The 19,252-nt window shown below is 46.8% G+C and overlaps 1 protein-coding gene across 6 annotated transcripts in view; it reads right to left on the minus strand.

Annotated features, from left to right (window-relative positions):
• The window catches only part of REEP1 (receptor accessory protein 1), a 75,427-nt gene that overhangs the window by 1,560 nt on the left and 54,615 nt on the right, over nucleotides 1-19,252 (minus strand). For 3 of the 6 annotated variants that reach the window (XM_051798628.1, XM_051798630.1, XM_051798631.1), the window contains 3 exons: nucleotides 18,763-18,798; nucleotides 3,684-3,823; nucleotides 2,201-2,268 (listed from right to left, as the gene is read on the minus strand). In XM_051798628.1, the coding sequence (XP_051654588.1) occupies nucleotides 2,201-2,268; nucleotides 3,684-3,823; nucleotides 18,763-18,798 (244 nt within the window). Of the gene's footprint in view, nucleotides 1-80; nucleotides 2,269-3,683; nucleotides 3,824-7,817; nucleotides 7,965-18,762; nucleotides 18,799-19,252 lie in introns of those variants that run through there. The other 3 variants (XM_051798632.1, XM_051798633.1, XM_051798634.1) reach the window with 3 other exon arrangements.

Below are 19,252 nucleotides of genomic sequence, written 5' to 3' on the forward strand. Positions count from 1 at the left end.
AGAGCACAAGTGCACGTGGTCAGGCATTGACATGTCTGTCTGTCTATACACAAATATACAGCTCCGCTGATAAACTGATACATTTTTGCCAGAGATATGAAAAGGTTTATTTTTCTCATTTATACAGTGAATGTTTTGAGAGATATAAGGCAACTCCCTTGTCAACATTTCACCTCAGCACTTAAGAAATGCTAAACAGTCAAGTTTACAGTAAAACAGCAGATTAGACGCACATTTAATAGTTTTAGTGAGAATCAATGTTAATACAGTGTGTCTGAGATTAGAACTTGTCAGATGTTTTGCAGCTCTATGTTGTTGGGGTTATTTGGCATAATTGAGTGCAAACTTGTCAGCTTCTTTTTTTTATCTTACAGCAGCCCATTGCATAGCAGGGAAACATGGCTTGCTTGCAACAGGATTTTATTTTCTGCTAACAGTGCAGGCAGTTTTTCTATTTATTTTTAATGTTTGCCAAAAGAAATCAAATAAACTCTAAAGCCGCTTAAAAACAAAATACACAAGCTTAGCTCCTCAAAGCTTTTGCTGAGTATCTTCCAAGGATTGACTCTTCTGTAACTGCTATTTAGACAGTTTTGTTGGTTTACTTTTTGAAGAATTTTTCCTTCTTGCACATTGCAAAATATGACTGAATCAGCACATGTAAAGGAAACAAAATTCTCAGGTAATGAGGCCAAATACTGTGGCAGACACAGGAAATACCTGCTTGTTTTTTCCATTTCCCAGCCAGGTCAGATACACATTTGTGTGTGCACGTAATTAGTTTCTTCCTTTCTTCCCCACATGTGTAGGAAGCTGTGGGGGAGACCTCAGGGACCCATTGGACAGGAAAGGTTTCAAAGGCCACTTCAGAGTTCTCTCTGAGCCTGACACACTCCATCCTGGGCTGCAACACCTGACCTACATGAGCAGTGTTCACCACGGAGCCCGTGTGCTGATCCACTGGTGATGGCACGTCCTAACATAATGCTAAATGTTTTTCTAGTCTATGTGACAGGTTCAAGAGCAAACACAAAGGGCCACGTAATTAAATTATGTGTGAATCTCACATGCTTAACACTCACAAGAGACACCAACTTGAAGCACAAATACACAAACCCTACCACGTCTTCCTCTTCCTTTTATATGTCTCATTTATATATGGATACAAATACACCACTCCATCTGGTTCTCGTGGTTCTAACCAAACTCCATGCTACAGGAGAAACTCCAGGCTTTAAAAACCAGCTCAGACCCAGCGCCCTCCTCTGCTCGTGCAAGCAGAACAGCAGCCCCTCACCAGGAGAGCAGAGTGCTGGGAATGGCACTGTTGCAGCAGGGGAGAAAGGTTTGTTTTCCCCTGGAAATGCATCACTAAAGCAATTCTAACTTCTGTGGCTGCAGCTGGCACATGCCTGGCTTGCTCACACTTTAAAACTGGCAGTAGAACATTGGCCACAAGCAGTGGGATCTAGTTCTTCTACCCGCCATTGTTTTCCACAAAATACTCTCCTGGCTCAGGCTGATCAAAATTAAGACTCCTCCTTCATTACATCGTTGAAACTATTTATTTTCTCTTGCACATCTCTTCCTCATCCTCTGTAAGTGGTTCTGTCTCTATGGGTTTAGCACAATGATTTTCTCAGAACACGTGATTTACTTGCAGAAACAGAATCGCAGTTGCAGCTCAGCTTCCGCTAACGAATCTTGGACATTTTGTACAGTCAAAGTACTTTGACATTTGTTACATCATTCACAGTCTTGAGGAGGAAGGGAGGAAAGAGAAATCCACAGGTTCTGCAAATCCACTTCATCAATGATAAAGCCATAAATAAATACACTGTCAATGTATCATCGTGAGTAACTGATTACTGTTGCTTCTGCTGTGCATTCACAGAGCAAGAGCTATGCAGACACAAATGAAATCACGAAGGTACAGCGTGGGTGGGGGCACACTCTGCAAACTAAACCAGGACCCCTCACCTGCAGGTGTGTGCCAGACTGTCCTACCCACGTCACGGACCAACAGGAGCAGCGTGGCACAGAGGGATATGGAGAGGGGAGAGAGAAAGGCCATGTCTACAACGCTGGACATCAAAGCACATCCATCCCACTGCTGTTTCCTACATTATTAACGAGTAGCTCTTTAAGGCAGAAGAGAGACATTCTGTGGATCTTGGTGCTATTGGTTCATTGCACTCACATTGTTTCAGTGGCAGAGGATGAGGTACTTTTCTTCCTGAAGCGAGGTCTAAGGGTCCTAGGCGGTGCCTGTGGAAAAGCAAGACAAAACTTCAGTGGCATAATAGGAAAACGTATTTTCTTTCCTTACAACTCACCCATCTTTGAGGGACCCCTGCGGCAAAGATCCCATTCCAGGCATGAAGCAATGGAGAAGCAGATCTTGGCCTTGAGGATCATTAATGAACAACCAGCTGAGGACTAACCCCTGTTGTAGCCCTTTACTCAGGTTACACCGACACCTTCCCCTTAGGTGCCTGGTTAGAGGTGTGGCTAAGGATTGCTAATAACACAACAGTTGAAAGAGCCAGGTCAAACTGGTGCCATGTACAGCAGCTCATGGGTCAGAATATCCAACTGGTGGCAGGGAGCCAGCTCTGGTGTCTCACAGTGCATCCTGCACTGTCCAACCCATCTGCAGCACCTCAGAGGGCACAGCTCATGGGCATTACAAAGCTGAAGGGGTCCCCAAGGTGAAACACCTGTAATTCTCTGAAAGCAGAACTCTTAAAAATCAGCCTCTTGCTTGGGAGACAGGCCAGACACAATCCACAGAAATTATTTTAGAAGGCAACTATTGGAATTCTGCCTTGCAGTCAGCTGACAAAGAGAGCTTTAACAAGAAGGAGCCTTGAATGCCCAGGAGGAGGCAGACTAACTCCATGGAATTGTTTACTGTGATTAACCCTGTTCTCCACACTGAGACAGAAAGTAGTTAGACTAGCAAACAAACAAAAGAAAAACCCTTATCTGCAGTGCCTACTTCTCTCAAAAGAGTGTGTCTTGCAAGCTTCACAACAAGAAACAGTTACCGGGTGTTGTAAAGGAGCACGAATTCTCAGCGTGGAGCTCTGTCACAGCACCAGGTAACACTGCAAGGCCTGGTAGGCTCTTCTACTCTATTTACATAAATATCCAAAGCCTTGTTTTCTTTAGCAGCATCAATCTATTTACCTGTAAGGCTCTGAAAGGATCCTACCATTCAAAAGCCAGGACTCTGTCATTTCTATTTTATAGGACATTCAAACCCAAGACTGTGCCATGTTTCTGCATTCCCACAATGCAGCAAGGTATAAATATTCATATAGATAAGGAACTGCAGCACTGTGAGGTTTTATTTAGACCCCACCTAAATCTCCTTTTTTTCTAGTTTGACCATAAAACAAAGTAGTTTCTGGCCCCCAGAGGTAGGATAATCCATTAGAAGGGATTGCAACTGCTGACCAAACCCTGTATAACTAATTTTTCTACAGGCACAAATTCAGACTCCTTTAAGGAAAACCACACATGGGAAAAAATTGAGCAAACCCACAGCAAGACCCACCCTCGGAAAAAACAGAAATGTATTGCTTGGACTGTGTGGTTTTAGACCAAAGAGAGATATTTGTTCAGTTGAAGGTTCAAGGAATGTCATAGAAGGAGAAGCCTAGACAATATGGAAGTACCTCAAGGGGTTGATCCTTCTTTTTGGGCCTTTTGTTCATGGATGCAAAATCGTTCTCTTCATCATCTGAGAACACTGAGCCTTTTGTTTCACAGTTTGTCTCAGGCGGCTTCTCATACCTATTGTCCACACCTATTTCACCTATTTAACATGGCCATTTACAGTCTAAATGTGAAGACAAAGGATGGAGAGATCAGTGATGGTTTGATTCACAGGCTGCCAAATGTCACCTCACTGCAAAGCCATGCATCTCCCAGGGATTAATTGGCAGAAGGTTCACACACACACTCTAGTAATAGCAGCTCTGGGGTTAGAAACCAAAACACTCTTGTTTACAAACCCATTATAAGCTCTGTTTTTGTTATTTTACATAGAATTGAGACTAAATTCACAGTCCCTGATGTTTGGGAGGTTGATTCTAGAAAGAGAGGTTTTTTTGTTTGGCTCAGGGATAAACAAAATAGCTGATTTCTTGAATTGCTGACTCCATCCATAGCTTCTGCACACTGACTGCTTCCAGGAGGAGTATCCTCTAGAAGACTCCAAATGGGTGTTGAAGCCCTCCAGTTGGCACAGAAAGCTGCCTGGGATGCAGAAACACGAAGCACAGAAGCACTAACACATTTGAAGCTGAGAGATCTCAAGGCAAGCACCCAGCCTGAGATTCACCAGAAGCTTCACCAGGCATGGAATGGACCCTCAGCAAGTGGGTGTGTTGCTGCAAGATCAGAGCAGGGAAAAGTCTCTCTTCTGTCACTCTGAAGTAAATGTAAATGTGATGGAGCATTAACTCCACTGATAGATCTGAAGGCAGATTATTGCCCCATGACTACACACCTAGTTGGTTTTATCCTTGTACCTTACGGCATGATCTTTGTGGGACTGGTCACGCTCCACAACCAAATTAATCTGCTGCTTTAAATCCAGACAGTGGAATGAGACAGCATTTTTAACAAACAATCCAAAGCAAGAGAATAAGAGGAAACCCAACATGACCAAGCTTCCTGCATCTCCACAGTTTCTTACCAGCAGGGCTGGAGCTTTCCGAGGCGGCTTTTTTTCATTCCGAAACATGTCAGGACTGGAAGTGTTTGCTGTGTAGATGGCACTAATCACAATTACTGGGTCTATATTTTGACTGTTGCATGAACACACATAGATATAATGTTCTGTGCTTCCTGTCTCACTCTGACTGCAAGAGTCTGCTGGACCAAAGACTAAAGCCCAAAGACTGAAACCAAAGAGGATTCTTAAACATCGAATACTTATTAATCCATTTTGATTCTTAAAGCCCAAAAGAACTGAATTCCCCAACTGCTCTTTCAGTTGGGTAACAGAGAGACAGAGGAAAGTGATTTGGCTACAGCAACACCACAAGTCACAAGCAGGTCACTGGGGCTCCCTCCAGTGCCAAACTGAAGTCAGCAATTAATCTCCTCAGCCCACAGGATGCAGCTGCTGCTGGAGATGGTGGTCTGTGCACACCATCCTCTGCCCACTGACCCTGTGTTGGGGTGCATGGGCAGGGTGGAAGACACCAACAGAGGTCTCCAGGAAGAGGTGAAAGTTGATTTTTTTCCCAGTTGTACTTAAGATGTTGACAGTCACGTTGCAGAGAGGCCAGGGGTAATGCTGAATTGTTTTTCTTCTATGTGTGACTGCTGTGTGAAGATTACACCATGGGGAGAATTAAATGCTCTCTAGACCATAGGGCAAAACAGTACAGGAATGTTTTATTCTACTATTTTATCTCTCCACTTGGGAAGTGAGCTACTCGGGAGCAGCCTAGCTTAGGCCATCTTGGATGTGGAAGCTGGTCATTGTTGCCTCTCTATGCCAAAAAAAGGAGACAAGTTTAGTAAAAGTGGTTCAGAATTTCTTTCAATGACCTCACTGAGGTTTGCACAGTGGCATACCACCACACCTCCAGCCACGTGCCATTGTGAGGGGACCAGGGCTTTCCCCAGGGAAAAAGGACTTTGAATGGGACAGGATGGAGACGTGTTGGAGAACCAGAGTGTTCAGGGACTACAGTGATGAGACACTGGCAGCTGAGGCTGAGAGCAGATGGGATCAGGAAAATGTGCCCTGCTCCCCTTCTCTTGCAGCCACTGTGCTGCAAAAGGAGACAGAAGCAGCTGTCAGCCCTGATAACACTCCTGTGTTTTTTCAGCATACATTACTTCCTTACTTATTGTTCTCTCTCTTGATTTGGGTGCTGGGCAAAAAAGATATCCAGGCAGCTCTGCCATCCGTGTCACCTGTACCCACTGTAGGCACAGCCTCCTGCAGGCTCTTTCATCTCTTTCATTCTTCCCATCAGCCTGAGTAGTCACATCCACGTCCTGGAGCTGCTTCCGTGAAGACCAAGAGGAGAGCTCAGCCTCCAAGCTGGCACATATTGCTTTGATCCCTGTACCTGAGAGGCCTGACACCCTCTTCCCTGCTCCACCTCACTGTGAATGAGGCACTGCAAACAAGCCAAATGGGAAACAGTTTTGCTTCAGCCTCATTGAACTGGAAAAGGGAAGAAGCAGGGCTATCCCAGGCCTTTCCACTACATTTCTGACCATTGATGAGAGCAGACCTGGAATACATAGGGCACGTTCCTTAAGACCCGGGACAAGAAGGGAGGATTCCCTGTGCACTCTGCCTCTGGAAGGACATCTGTATTCTGGGCAATCCCAACTTCGTATTGATCTGGGGTGCCAGACGTTGTCCCATGTTTATGGAAGTGTTACGCTGGTGTGGAACTGGAGAGAACTCATCTCTGAAGGGAGGCTGCTGTGTGAGCCAACTCTGAAGTTGTTTATTTTTTGTGACTAGGGTCATGACATGACAAAAAAGTAATTTTCTGACATCAAGAGAGTGAGCTCTCTGCAGGAGAAAATGTAAAGCAGGGGATTAGCCAGAATAATAAACACACATGTGAGGCATTGGTGAGAAAGGAGATGGAGGCGTAAAGTGAATGGATGGGTTCTGGGACACCAAAGTTTGTTACTGGAGAAGGTAAAGACTGAGGAGCAAAACATGTTGTCAGGACTGGCATGTGCTTCTTGAGGACAGCACTTGGCCTTGAGTGACCTCCTGAGTGTTTCTAAGAGACACCTTTAGGATCTGAGACTGTGGGGCCTCAGGTCACTATCAGATGTCCACAAAGTAGCAGAGCCAGCAGTGTGTGCTGCTCTAGGGAAGCAGCCAACGGCCCCAGGGACTGTGCCACAGCCAGGAGGTGGCTGTGTAAAAACATGGATCACACACCAGACCTTTGCCCTGGATCTCTCTGGGAGACACTCTCTCCCATCTCAGGGCAGGCTGTGCTTCAGGTGTCTCCACCTGTTACATTTGTGGCTCCACACCTTTGTGTGGATGGGCTGGATTGCTGCAGAAATGGGAAACGGGCTTGTGTGCCAGGACTAAAGCTGCTGCTGCCTCTGGCAAACACCTTTTCAGCACCCAGACCAGACTACTCTCCTCTCTCCACTAAGGCAAGACAGAATCTGACTATAAACAGTCTAAGGAAATGGACCCCTTAATTCCAGTTCCTATCATTATATCTTAATTCCTCCAAAGGGCACTGATACAGCACAGTATTTGCCACATTGTGTGGGAAGTCCTGAAACTGGGCACATTTCAAGTTAAAGTAGAAATTCGAGTGCTCTGAGAGTTGGGATCTAAACTGTTAAATGCACCACAGGGAACAACCAAGCACGGACAGGTGAATGTGGGGCCAGGTCATCATCATCTTTAATCTTGTGATTAAACAAGGGCTAAGAAATCTCACTTGCAATGCTCTTTCTACAGTAACTACTTGGATTCAGTAGTGAGATTCAGCAATCACTTTGATTCAGACTGGTCCGTGCTGCTGTGAAAATCCAGAGTAACTCCTATGGATTTTCGTGGGTACAACTGAGATCAGGACCTGGCCCACTCTAACTACAGGTGACCAAATTAATTGGATCTAGACCCTCTGAAAAATCTGGATACTTAAATACAGTTACAGTAGGAATCAGGCAACTTTGAGAGAAATTGGACCTCCCCTTATTTTGCTGGGCACAATACTTCTTCCTCCCATCACTGTAATTCCTCAGGAGCAATGGGGAAAACCACAGTCACAGACTACACAAGACAGGAGCAAGGTATTGTATTATTGTAATGGAAGGTAAGGTCACTCCAAAGTTAAGCCTTTCCAGGGGATAATTCACATAAAGAGGTTTGCACACCAAGTAAAAAGCCAGGGAAAACAGATATTTATTATACGATGGCCATCAGCTTCTTTCCCCTGCAACAAAGATAAATTCACCATCATTTCCAAAAGACATTGACCCAAGTCCTGTACTTCCCCAGCAGTTTCCATTGCCAAACCAAGAAGTTAGGAAGGAGCAGGCAACTCCACCAGCACACACTGCCCAAAAGCCACAAAACAGAGGCAGACATCCTTTCCAAAGCTGGAGTCAAATGCAACCAAAGCAAACAAGTCTAATCACATCAACAAAGTCATCCGTTAATGAAAACACATCCCACAAATGAGTAAGTTGTTAAATGCTAGTCTATTCCAAACACCTCAGAAGAAAATTCATGCAATCTGTAACACTTACATCAGAGTCCCATAATATTTACATAGAGAAAAGGAAAGAATAAACTGTTAGAGGAAAACATTTGGGTGCAGAGGGGGAAGGAACATTGTTTCAGAACACAGAAACATTCATCTTTGCTTTTATCATATCTGTGGCTCAGCTGGAGCTTATTAAACAACAATTAATATTTTAACTTACTGTTGGTAAAACGCAAACGTACTTAAAGAACCTACTGATTTTTGATGAAATTTTTTTCTTCCCTGAAATAACTAAAATAAGTATTAAACTCTTTTTAAAGAGAAACTCCCAAATTGCCATTCAGAAGTACCAGTGCAAAGTGATGCAAATCAGCCCTGTAAAAATTTGATTCAGTATTTAGTAAAGGGAAATTTTAAGGAGAAAATGCCTACAGCAGCAGAAAGTTGTTGTTTGTTCTTTAAGTTCAATAAGAGAAAGGTTAAAAAAAAAATCCCCCTAATGAGAGCTGGAAGCAAAACTGGCTAAGAACAAAAATTAAACCACCCACAGCATTTAATTGAATTAGTTTAGAAATGTATGATCAGCCCCCTTGACACAAAGCCAATTAGTGTTTTTAGAGCACTTTCCACTATAATAACTCATGTGCAGTTTGCAGCCTACCACAAAGGGGTTGGTTATAGCTAATAGACCCATAAGGTGATTCTTTTAAAACACCAGTGTCCATCAAGGTGCTCACTGAGCTGTGCTCCTGGTTGTGTGTGATCTGTCACCTCATGGAGCACAACCTTGCAGTGCACACCCAAAACCAGTCCTGCTCATCCCTAATGTCCTTGCACATCTCTTACCCTGCCTAAGGCTCCTGACCAGCATTTGAGTATTAAACTCCTCCTCAAATACTTGCAGCCCCAAAAGTTCTCCTGATATACAGCTGATTCTTCAATTCCTGCTAGATATATTTACTGTCTGCAAGGATTAAAATTGTTCCTCCCTCTCACCATGCCCCAGGTCTTCGCAACAGCACCTAAGAGACGTTAGTTGACAGAATACCACCACACATAATATTTGTTACTTCTTAAATGCCAGTCCCAAGCGAGATTGTTTAATATTGACCAGCATTAAGCATTTGCCAGGCACTGCCAAAAGATAAACAGATATCCCTGGAGATTTTCACTCTGTCCTCTCTGAAAAGAGCTCTTACATAATTGTACTGTTGCTCCTGAACGCTGCAGCCTGACTTTCCACAGAACACAGAGGGGATAAATCAGAAACCTGTGTAAAGACCTGGAAGGAGTTTCACCAGCAAAGTCCTGCCACTGAACTGGAGCAAGAGGAGCTGGCACAGGAGCTGTCAGGAAGATGTGCTTGAGTACATCTGGTAGAACACACCTGTATTTGGTGAAGCTGCCCAGGGCAAAGGAGGAACGTCCTGAATTGCGTCAACGCTCTGTCATGTGCGGACTGTGAGGCCAGTGGGAGTGATCCAACTGGGCTGGAAAAGGATCTCCTATGAGGGAAACAGCTCCAGCACAGAGAAGCCACCACTGCTGACAGGGACAGACCTGCTCCAGCTCAGGGGCGCTCAGGCTGTGCTCAGCCTGGCCTTCAGGCTCCACAGAAATGCACACTCCATGGCACCTGCAGGTCACATCCTCACGAAACCTCCTCTCAGGATGCCATCTAGGGAGTGGAATGCTCAGACTTTTGCTCCACCAGCCTGTGCTCTCCTAAGAGCTGTGGGGGTTTCTGTGAGTCAGAAACAACTGAGTTCCACCTGCCAGAGCATTAAGGCAACTGCTCCTGCCAAAAAGGCTCTAAACCAGCCTTTAATACTCCTCCTTGAGGTAAGGCTTGACTGCCTGCCCATTTAGATTATAAACTCTTTGGAAATGAGAACTGTTGAGAACTGAGACTCTGAGACTGGCTACAAAAAAGTTTGTGCCAAGGAAAGATGAGTGCCAATAGCTCAGGGCAACTTAGCCCTAGCTAAACAAATTCAGATTTTTTCTTCCCCCAGCTTTTCGTGGCATTGAAAAACGTTCACATGACGTAGTCAGCTCTCCAAGCTACCAAAGTTACATTTACAAAGGAGCACTTTAACGGCAGGCCAGTGTCTGAGAGTGCATTAATGCATCTATTGCCTTGGAGACAGAGAAAGGGCGGCCTGTGGAGACAAAATGAACCCTCTGTGAGATAGAGCCTCAGCACATCCCTATTGACATGGTCTAAGGGACTGGATTATGTTGGAGAGGGGGTGGGAATAGTAAGACAAGCCAGTCTGAAAGAAAGGGCACACAATTTCAGCCAGATCAGCATGATTTTGGGTCCAATTTGTAAACATATTGGACTGATCGTCGCTTTAGCATCATTAAATGACTTTCCTAAGATTAACTCATGACTATTAAGCCCATAAGGATTTAGTGATTTTTTTTATAAATAACACTTCTAAGTCAAATCCATAAAATTGGTTTAGGCTAAAATTAGAAGGGTGCTAATAAAATGCCCTGTGAATACGAGTGTTTCATAATTCCTTAAAAAGACACCACCTTAAACAGGCCTCGTTGCCCTGCACAGTGGCACACTCACACAGAAAAGGACAACAGGGAGGGTGACAAATCAAACATGAGGGTGGTTTGCCACCTATGCAGGGTGCAAGGAGACTGGGATCACCAGCCTCCAAGCACTGGTGCTGCACAGGGCTGTGGCACCAGGTGCAAGGCAGTGGGATGGCACAGACGGCTGCAGCACAGCACGGTGGCAGCACTGTGACCCTCTAGTCCCTCTGCTGCCGTCCCCAGGTTGATTGGTGTGCAAAAATTAACAAAAAGCACATGAGATGAGAAGAAAAGGAGTTACAAAGGTCTTTTGCCTCCACCAACATGAGACACTGTGTGCTGGTTTAAAAGTTAACCAGCAGGGGGAATGAACTCAACTCAAAGGAGAGATTATAAGTCAGAATAACAATTTATTAAAATAATACAGTAAGTACAATAATACAAACAAACAATTGGTCTCAACCCACAAAACCCCAAATGTATAACCCAGTGCCCTGGGGCCTGAACAAAGTGGTGTTCCTTGGGCCCTGTTTGAGTCCAAAGTAAAGGGAGAGGGGAAGAACCTGCTGGTGGGAGAGCTGCTGCAGTCTGGCCAGAACTGGTGATCGCAGTCCAGTGGTGGTCTAAGTCTGGTTGAGAGCGATGAGATGCAGCCGTCCTCTGGATCCCACGAGTGGGTTGAAAAATGTTCCAAAACTCCAGAATTATATATCCTCCAGTTCAGGCAGGAATGCTTGGTACTCTCCTCAGGGCGGGGAGTTCACAAAGGGTGTGAGGACAGAAACATCCTTCTATCTCACAGGCCTCTTAACACCTAGTTTATAGCCTGAGGAGTCAGGCTCTATGGGCAGAGGGTGCGAATAGTCTATTGACAACAATAGTCTAGTTTCTGGGAAATGACATGGGAGGCTATAGAATACAGTTTTGGGTTACACCCACCATGCTCTATGGGCAGAGGGTGCGAATAGTCTATTGACAACAATAGTCTAGTTTCTGGGAAATGACATGGAAGGCTATAGAATACAGTTTTGGGTTACACCCACCATGATGAACTGATCTCAGCTGTCCTAACTAGGACATTATCCACCCCTTATTCTATGCCATCCATGTCATGCCCAAATTAACCCCCTTTAAAAACTATATCCCTTTAAAACTATATACATCTATCTATCTATCTATATATATATATATATACAATGAAACATTACAGACCATTCTCACTCAAAATTAGGTCCCCTTGTGGTACACAACGTGTCTCCCCATCTTTTTGCATTACCCACCAGGTGGAACCAGGTCCCTGAGCAAAAACAATCCCTCGGATGGGTTTGCCTTTGCTTGAGGTGGGACTAATCCAAACAGTCTTCCCTAACATTCCTCTCATATGTACCACGGGGACTTTATCTCCATCTACAGTATGCAAAAGTTCTGATTGGGCAGGGCCAGCTCGATTGATGGAACCTCGGGTGTTGACCAACCAGGTGGCCTTTGCTAAGTGCAGCTCCCAGTGTTTGAGAGTCTCCCCACACAGTGCCTTCAGAGTGGTTTTCAGCAGTCCGTTGCACCGCTCAACTTTTCCAGCAGCTGGTGCATGGTAGGGGATATGATACACCCACTCAATGCCGTGCTCTTTGGCCCAGGTGTCTATAAGGCCATTCTTGAAATGGGTCCCATTATCAGACTCAATTCTCTCCGGGGTGCCGTGTCGCCACAGGACTTGTTTTTCAAGGCCCAGGATGGTATTCCGGGCAGTGGCATGAGGCACGGGGTATGTCTCCAACCATCCAGTGCTTCCTTCTACCATGGTCAGTACGTAGTGCTTGCCTTGGCGGGTTTTGGGGAGCGTGATGTAGTCAACTTGCCAGGCTTCCCCATACCTGTACTTTGACCACCGTCCACCATACCATAGAGGCTTCACCCGCTTGGCCTGCTTGATGGCAGCACATGTCTCACAGTCATGGATGACCTGTGAGACAATGTCCTTGGTTAAGTCCACCCCTCGGTCACGAGCCCATCTGTATGTTGCATCTCTCCCCTGGTGACCGGAGGCGTCATGGGCCCATCGAGCCAGAAATAATTCTCCTTTGTGCTGCCAATCCAGATCTACCTGAGAGACTTTAATCCTGGCAGCTCGGTCCGCCTGCTCGTTGTTATGATGCTCCTCATTAGCCCGTTTCTTGCCTACATGAGCGTCTACGTGACGGACCTTCACACTCAGCTTCTCTACCCGGCCAGCGATGTCCTGCCACATCTCCGCCGCCCAGATGGGTTTCCCTTGGCGCTGCCAGTTGGCCTTTTTCCATCGCTCCAGCCATCCCCACAGAGCATTGGCCACCATCCATGAGTCAGTGTAGAGATAGAGTCTTGGCCACTTCTCTCGTTCAGCTATATCCAAAGCCAACTGAACGGCTTTAAGCTCTGCAAACTGACTTGACCCACCTTGTCCTTCAGTCGCTTCTGCAACTCGCCGTGTGGGACTCCATACAGCTGCCTTCCATTTTCGGTTTGTCCCTACAATGCGGCAGGAGCCATCCGTGAAGAGCACATATCGCCTTTCATCTGCTGGTAGCTTGTCATATGGTGGGGCCTCCTCAGCCCGTGTCACCTTCTCCTCCTCTTCTTCAGAGGATAGTCCGAAACTCTCACCTTCGGGCCAATTGGTGATAATTTCCAGAATCCCAGGGCGATTAGGATTCCCTATCCGGGTTCGCTGCGTGATCAGAGCCATCCACTTACTCCATGTGGCATCGGTGGCATGATGTGTGGAAGGAACTCTTCCCTTGAACATCCAGCCCAGCACTGGTAGTTGGGGTGCCAGGAGGAGCTGCGCTTCGGTGCCGATTACTTCTGAGGCAGCTCGAACTCCTTCATAGGCAGCCAGGATCTCTTTCTCAGTTGGTGTATAGCTGGCTTCAGATCCTTTGTATCCCCGACTCCAGAATCCCAGCGGTCGTCCTCGGGTCTCCCCAGGCACTTTCTGCCAGAGGCTCCAAGAAGGGCCATTCTCCCCGGCTGCGGTGTAGAGCACGTTCTTCACGTCCTGTCCTGTCCTTACTGGCCCAAGGGCTACCGCATGGGCAATCTCCTGTTTAATTTGTTCAAAGGCTTGTTGTTGTTCGGGGCCCCACTGGAAATCATTTTTCTTCCGTGTCACAAGGTAGAGAGGGCTTACAATCTGACTATACTCGGGGATATGCATCCTCCAAAAGCCCACAGCGCCTAGGAAAGCCTGTGTTTCCTTCTTGCTGGTTGGTGGGGACATGGCTGCTATTTTGTTAATCACCTCCATTGGAATTAGGCGGCGTCCATCTTGCCACTTCACTCCTAGGAACTGAATTTCCTGAGCAGGTCCCTTGACCTTACTCCGTTTAATGGCAAAACCGGCTCTTAGGAGAATCTGGATTATCTTCTCTCCTTTCTCGAAGACTTCGCCCGCTGTGTTCCCCCATACAATGATGTCATCAATGTACTGTAGGTGCTCTGGAGCCTCACCCTTTTCCAGTGCAGTCTGGATCAGTCCATGGCAAATGCTGGGACTGTGTTTCCACCCCTGAGGCAGTCGATTCCAGGTGTACTGCACACCTCTCCAAGTGAAAGCAAATTGTGGTCTGCACTCCGCTGCCAAAGGAATGGAGAAAAAGGCATTGGTTATGTCAATGGTGGCATACCACTTGGCTTCCTTGGACTCCAGCTCATACTGGAGCTCCAGCATGTCCGGCACAGCAGCACTCAGGGGTGGTGTGACTTCATTGAGTCCACGGTAATCCACTGTCAGCCTCCACTCTCCGCTGGACTTACGCACTGGCCATATAGGGCTATTAAAGGGTGAGCGAGTCTTGCTGACCACCCCCTGGGTCTCCAGTTCGCGGATCATCTTATGTATAGGGGTCACAGAGTCTCGGTCGGTGCGGTATTGCCGACGGTGCACTGTTGCTGTGGCTATCGGTACCAATTGTTCTTCAACCTTCAGCAGTCCCACAGCAGAGGGGTCCTCTGAGAGACCAGGCAAGGTGTTCAACTGTCTAATTTCCTCCGTCTCCACAGCAGCTATGCCAAAAGCCCAACGAAGTCCTTTTGGGTCTTTGAAATACCCACTCCTCAGGTAATCTATGCCAAGGATACACGGGGCCTCTGGACCAGTCACGATGGGGTGTCTGTGCCATTCCTTCCCAGTCAGGCTCACTTCAGCTTCCAGTACAGTCAGCTGTTGGGATCCCCCTGTCACCCCAGAAATGGAGATGGATTCTGCCCCTACGTATCTTGATGGCATTAATGTACATTGTGCGCCAGTGTCCACTAAAGCCTTATATCTTTGTGGCTCTGATGTGCCAGGCCACCGAATCCACACAGTCCAATAGACTCGATTGTCCCTCTCCTCTACCTGGCTAGAGGCAGGGCACCCCTAGTCCTGGTCATGGTACTCATTGTGCTCTTCTTGTGGGTATGACCTGGAGGTCCCTTCGAGAGGATCATTCCTGTACCGTCTGGAGTCTTGCCCACGAGAGACTGGAGCAACGTTTACCCTTGAAGAGTTCTTTATGGTATTTGTTCCTCTCTTCAGTTCATGTACCCGGGCTGCTAAGGAAGAGGTGGGTTTCCCATCCCACTTCCTCATATCTTCTCCGTGCTCACGGAGGTAAAACCATAGATCGCCACGTGGAGTGTACCTTCTCTCCTTAGCTGGGGGACGCTGGCTCCTGATAGCAGAGACTCTTGTTTGTCCTGGCGAGATATGGGAAATCCCTTCCTTAATCTCTTCTCTTAGCTTCTGGTGTCCCTCTTCAATTTTCTCTTCCAGGTTTCGGACGTGTTCAGCCAGTTTGGTTTCCACAGTTGAGACGTGGGCTCGTAATGGGGCGGTGACAGTGTCTTCATAAATCCTGAGTTTGCTAACCAATGCTCCCACCTTGTCCTCTCCCTCCCTCCATTGCAGCGTTGCTAAGTAGCGGGAATACATTTCTGGCCCGAGTCGTGCAAACTTTAACCACATTTGGGAGGTGCACTGTACGGCATCTGGACTCTTAGGGAATCTTTCATCCTCTGAAAAGATTATCTCCAGTACAGCTAACTCCCTTAAGCACCGGATACCTTGTTCCATCGTGTTCCACTGTCCTTGCTGTACGTGGAGGTCCTCCTTGCAAAGGTATCTCTCCCTCACACTGGACAACAGTCGCCGCCAGAGGCTGAGAGTTTCCTGCCTCCTTCCAATCCCCTGATCAATGACTACATCTCTAGACAGGGATCCCAGCTGTCTGGCTTCACTCCCATCTAGGATCGTATCGTTAGCTGCGGCATCCCAGATTCGGAGCAGCCAGGTCAGAATGGACTCGTTCGCCTGTCGTGTGAACTCTCTCCGGAGCTCACGTAGCTCACCCAGGGATAGGGACCGAGTGATTATTTCTGGCTCTGTCTCCTCCGGTGGATGTGAAGGTCCTGCCTCTTCGTCATCATTTGCTATACGGACTGATTTAGTCTTTGATTTCCTTTTCTGGACAGGGGCGACTGCTATTGGTTTTGCTTGTTCTTCTGGCTCCTCGATGGTTTGTGTGGACACGGTGCTGGTTGGTTTATTTCTTTCTCCCTCTGACTCAGCTGTGGTTTGGGTGGACGTGGTGTCTGCGGATTTGCTCCTTCTCTCCTCCCCCTGACGGTGCTGTACTATGTCAAGTAGTGCCCGGTAGGCAGTGGCCAGGGCCCAGCAGGTTGCTGTGAGCTGGCCATCTCTGGAGCTGCCAGAGCATTTTTCCTTCACCAGTCTTATCATGCTAACAGGATCCTGCAGTTGTTCAGGGGTGAATTTCCAGATCATTGGAGGAGAAAACTTTTCCAAATACTGGCTGATGTCCTCCCACTTCCCGTGCCACTCAGCATTATCTGCTCCCAGGGCAGGTGTCCAAACAACCTCCCTAAAAGGCACTTTTCTGACCCTAAACATGGTGTACACAGTACAGAGCAGACAGAGCAACACTAACAATAACATTATGCTGTCCTTAACATCAAAAGGGAACTCAATATTTTCAAAAACTGTTGTAGCAGGTCTGAAGGGGAAGAAGGAGGTGAGAGGTTGGAAACCATCCACCCCTGTTCCCCCAAAAAGCTGGGTACGATTTTTAATGAGGCCCCAGAGGTAGCAACCCAAACCAGGACAGGCAAACAGGACTGAATACACATTTACCATGAAACTCATTGCTTCTGATGTTAGAATGACATAAACATAATATACTAATAAAACAATTTGGATCCCTCTCCCTGGTCTTAAAGAGAGCATCAAAACAGGCAAAAAATACCCCATCTGTGGAAATATGAACAGGCTCAAATACAACATCCATGTGAGTGCATCAGACAACATTGTGATCAGGGAGTTTCTATATTCAAATAGACAAATGCTTAAAATGAAATTGTGATTCTGACTTCTCTCTCTCTGCCCGACGTTTGGGCGCCAAAATGTGCTGGTTTAAAAGTTAACCAGCAGGGGGAATGAACTCAACTCAAAGGAGAGATTATAAGTCAGAATAACAATTTATTAAAATAATACAGTAAGTACAATAATACAAACAAACAATTGGTCTCAACCCACAAAAACCCAAATGTATAACCCAGTGCCCTGGGGCCTGAACAAAGTGGTGTTCCTTGGGCCCTGTTTGAGTCCAAAGTAAAGGGAGAGGGGAAGAACCTGCTGGTGGGAGAGCTGCTGCAGTCTGGCCAGAACTGGTGATCGCAGTCCAGTGGTGGTCTAAGTCTGGTTGAGAGCGATGAAATGCAGCCGTCCTCTGGATCCCACGAGTGGGTTGAAAAATGTTCCAAAACTCCAGAATTATATATCCTCCAGTTCAGGCAGGAATGCTTGGTACTCTCCTCAGGGCGGGGAGTTCACAAAGGGTGTGAGGACAGAAACATCCTTCTATCTCACAGGCCTCTTAACACCTAGTTTATAGCCTGAGGAGTCAGGCTCTATGGGCAGAGGGTGCGAATAGTCTATTGACAACAATAGTCTAGTTTCTGGGAAATGACATGGGAGGCTATAGAATACAGTTTTGGGTTACACCCACCATGCTCTATGGGCAGAGGGTGCGAATAGTCTATTGACAACAATAGTCTAGTTTCTGGGAAATGACATGGAAGGCTATAGAATACAGTTTTGGGTTACACCCACCATGATGAACTGATCTCAGCTGTCCTAACTAGGACACACTGCCAGTCTGGATTTCTTTTTTCTCTCAGACAAGCTGCTTGGCAGCACCATCCTCTGGCATGCCCAAATTGGAGGTCTCCCACTCCTTTCATCTGCCACAGGGACAAAATGCAGAAGTGACACGTCTCGGCTCTTAGCAACCAAACTAACTGGCACAGCACTGAAAGGACCACCAGCAGCTAAACCATTCACCGCATTCCTATGTTTGTAAACACAATAAATGCTGGGGACAGTGGGGACATTTTTCAAAAACGGTTGTAGTGTAGACTGGAACAGGGAGAGTCTGTTCAACCCTATCTTGTCATACCTGAGTCTGCTACTGGGCTTTGCTACATACTCTGCTTATCCCAAATACAAATGTCCTCTCCACCAAGAGAAACACATGCCAACCCCTAGGGAACAGAGCAAAACAGGGCTAGGACTGAGGAGGGTTTGCTCTTGCTGCGTTCCCAGTGGGTTTACACTAGCACTGGGAGACACATGGCAGAGGAGTTACACTGCACAGCAAGGACATGGCACATCCTCTAGAAGAGAAAGGAATAAAGTTTTTCTCCAGAGAAAGATTCCCCAGCCTTGGGTAACAGATGTCAGTACGGTGAGAAGCACTGCAGCACTTGCCATCAGCACACACACAGCTGCCAAACCCTGGCCTTCCCCGGTGTTTGTTTCCCTGGTGTTAGGAAACCCAGTGAGCAAGAGCAGTGGGAGCAAGCCAGGCTGGGTAACACAGCCATGCCCAAAAGGGATGCATGGATACCAGGGCACAGGAAATCCAGCACTCACCTCTGAGGAGTCGGCACACCGAGCAACACGTGCACACTGAAAGAGGAGCTGAGCGTTAGGAACTCATCGGGCTAAGCCACTGACTCCCAGAAAACACTTGGCATCATTTGGAAGGGGGACTTCAAGGCCCTCGTGTGCACTGTCTCCACTGACAACATGGAGCACAGACTCATCCCAGGCTGTGTCCCTCATGGATGTTAAGGATGGGATGAAGTACAGCTCCCTGACTGTGCTCTCAGACCACTAAGCAGAAATAAATCCTGACTGGAGGGACCTGGGAGTGTGGGTAAGAAATGGGTAACACAGTGCAAAAAGCTGTATGATAATAAACATGGGGTGGGCTTGTTTTGCTACGTGCCTGGATCTTTTTTCAGTACATTTAGACTTCTGGTATAAGTCTGGCTGCTGCAGTCATTCACACAGCTTCTAAGGAAAATCATCCACAGATCCCTGATCTTCCTAAATCAGGAAGGTCCTGCAGCAATTAAGA

This window comes from Manacus candei, unplaced genomic scaffold, assembly GCF_025592945.1.
Source record: "Manacus candei isolate 608988 ecotype Guabito, Panama unplaced genomic scaffold, ASM2559294v1 h1tg000048l, whole genome shotgun sequence".
Classification (NCBI taxonomy): Eukaryota; Metazoa; Chordata; class Aves; order Passeriformes; family Pipridae; genus Manacus; species Manacus candei.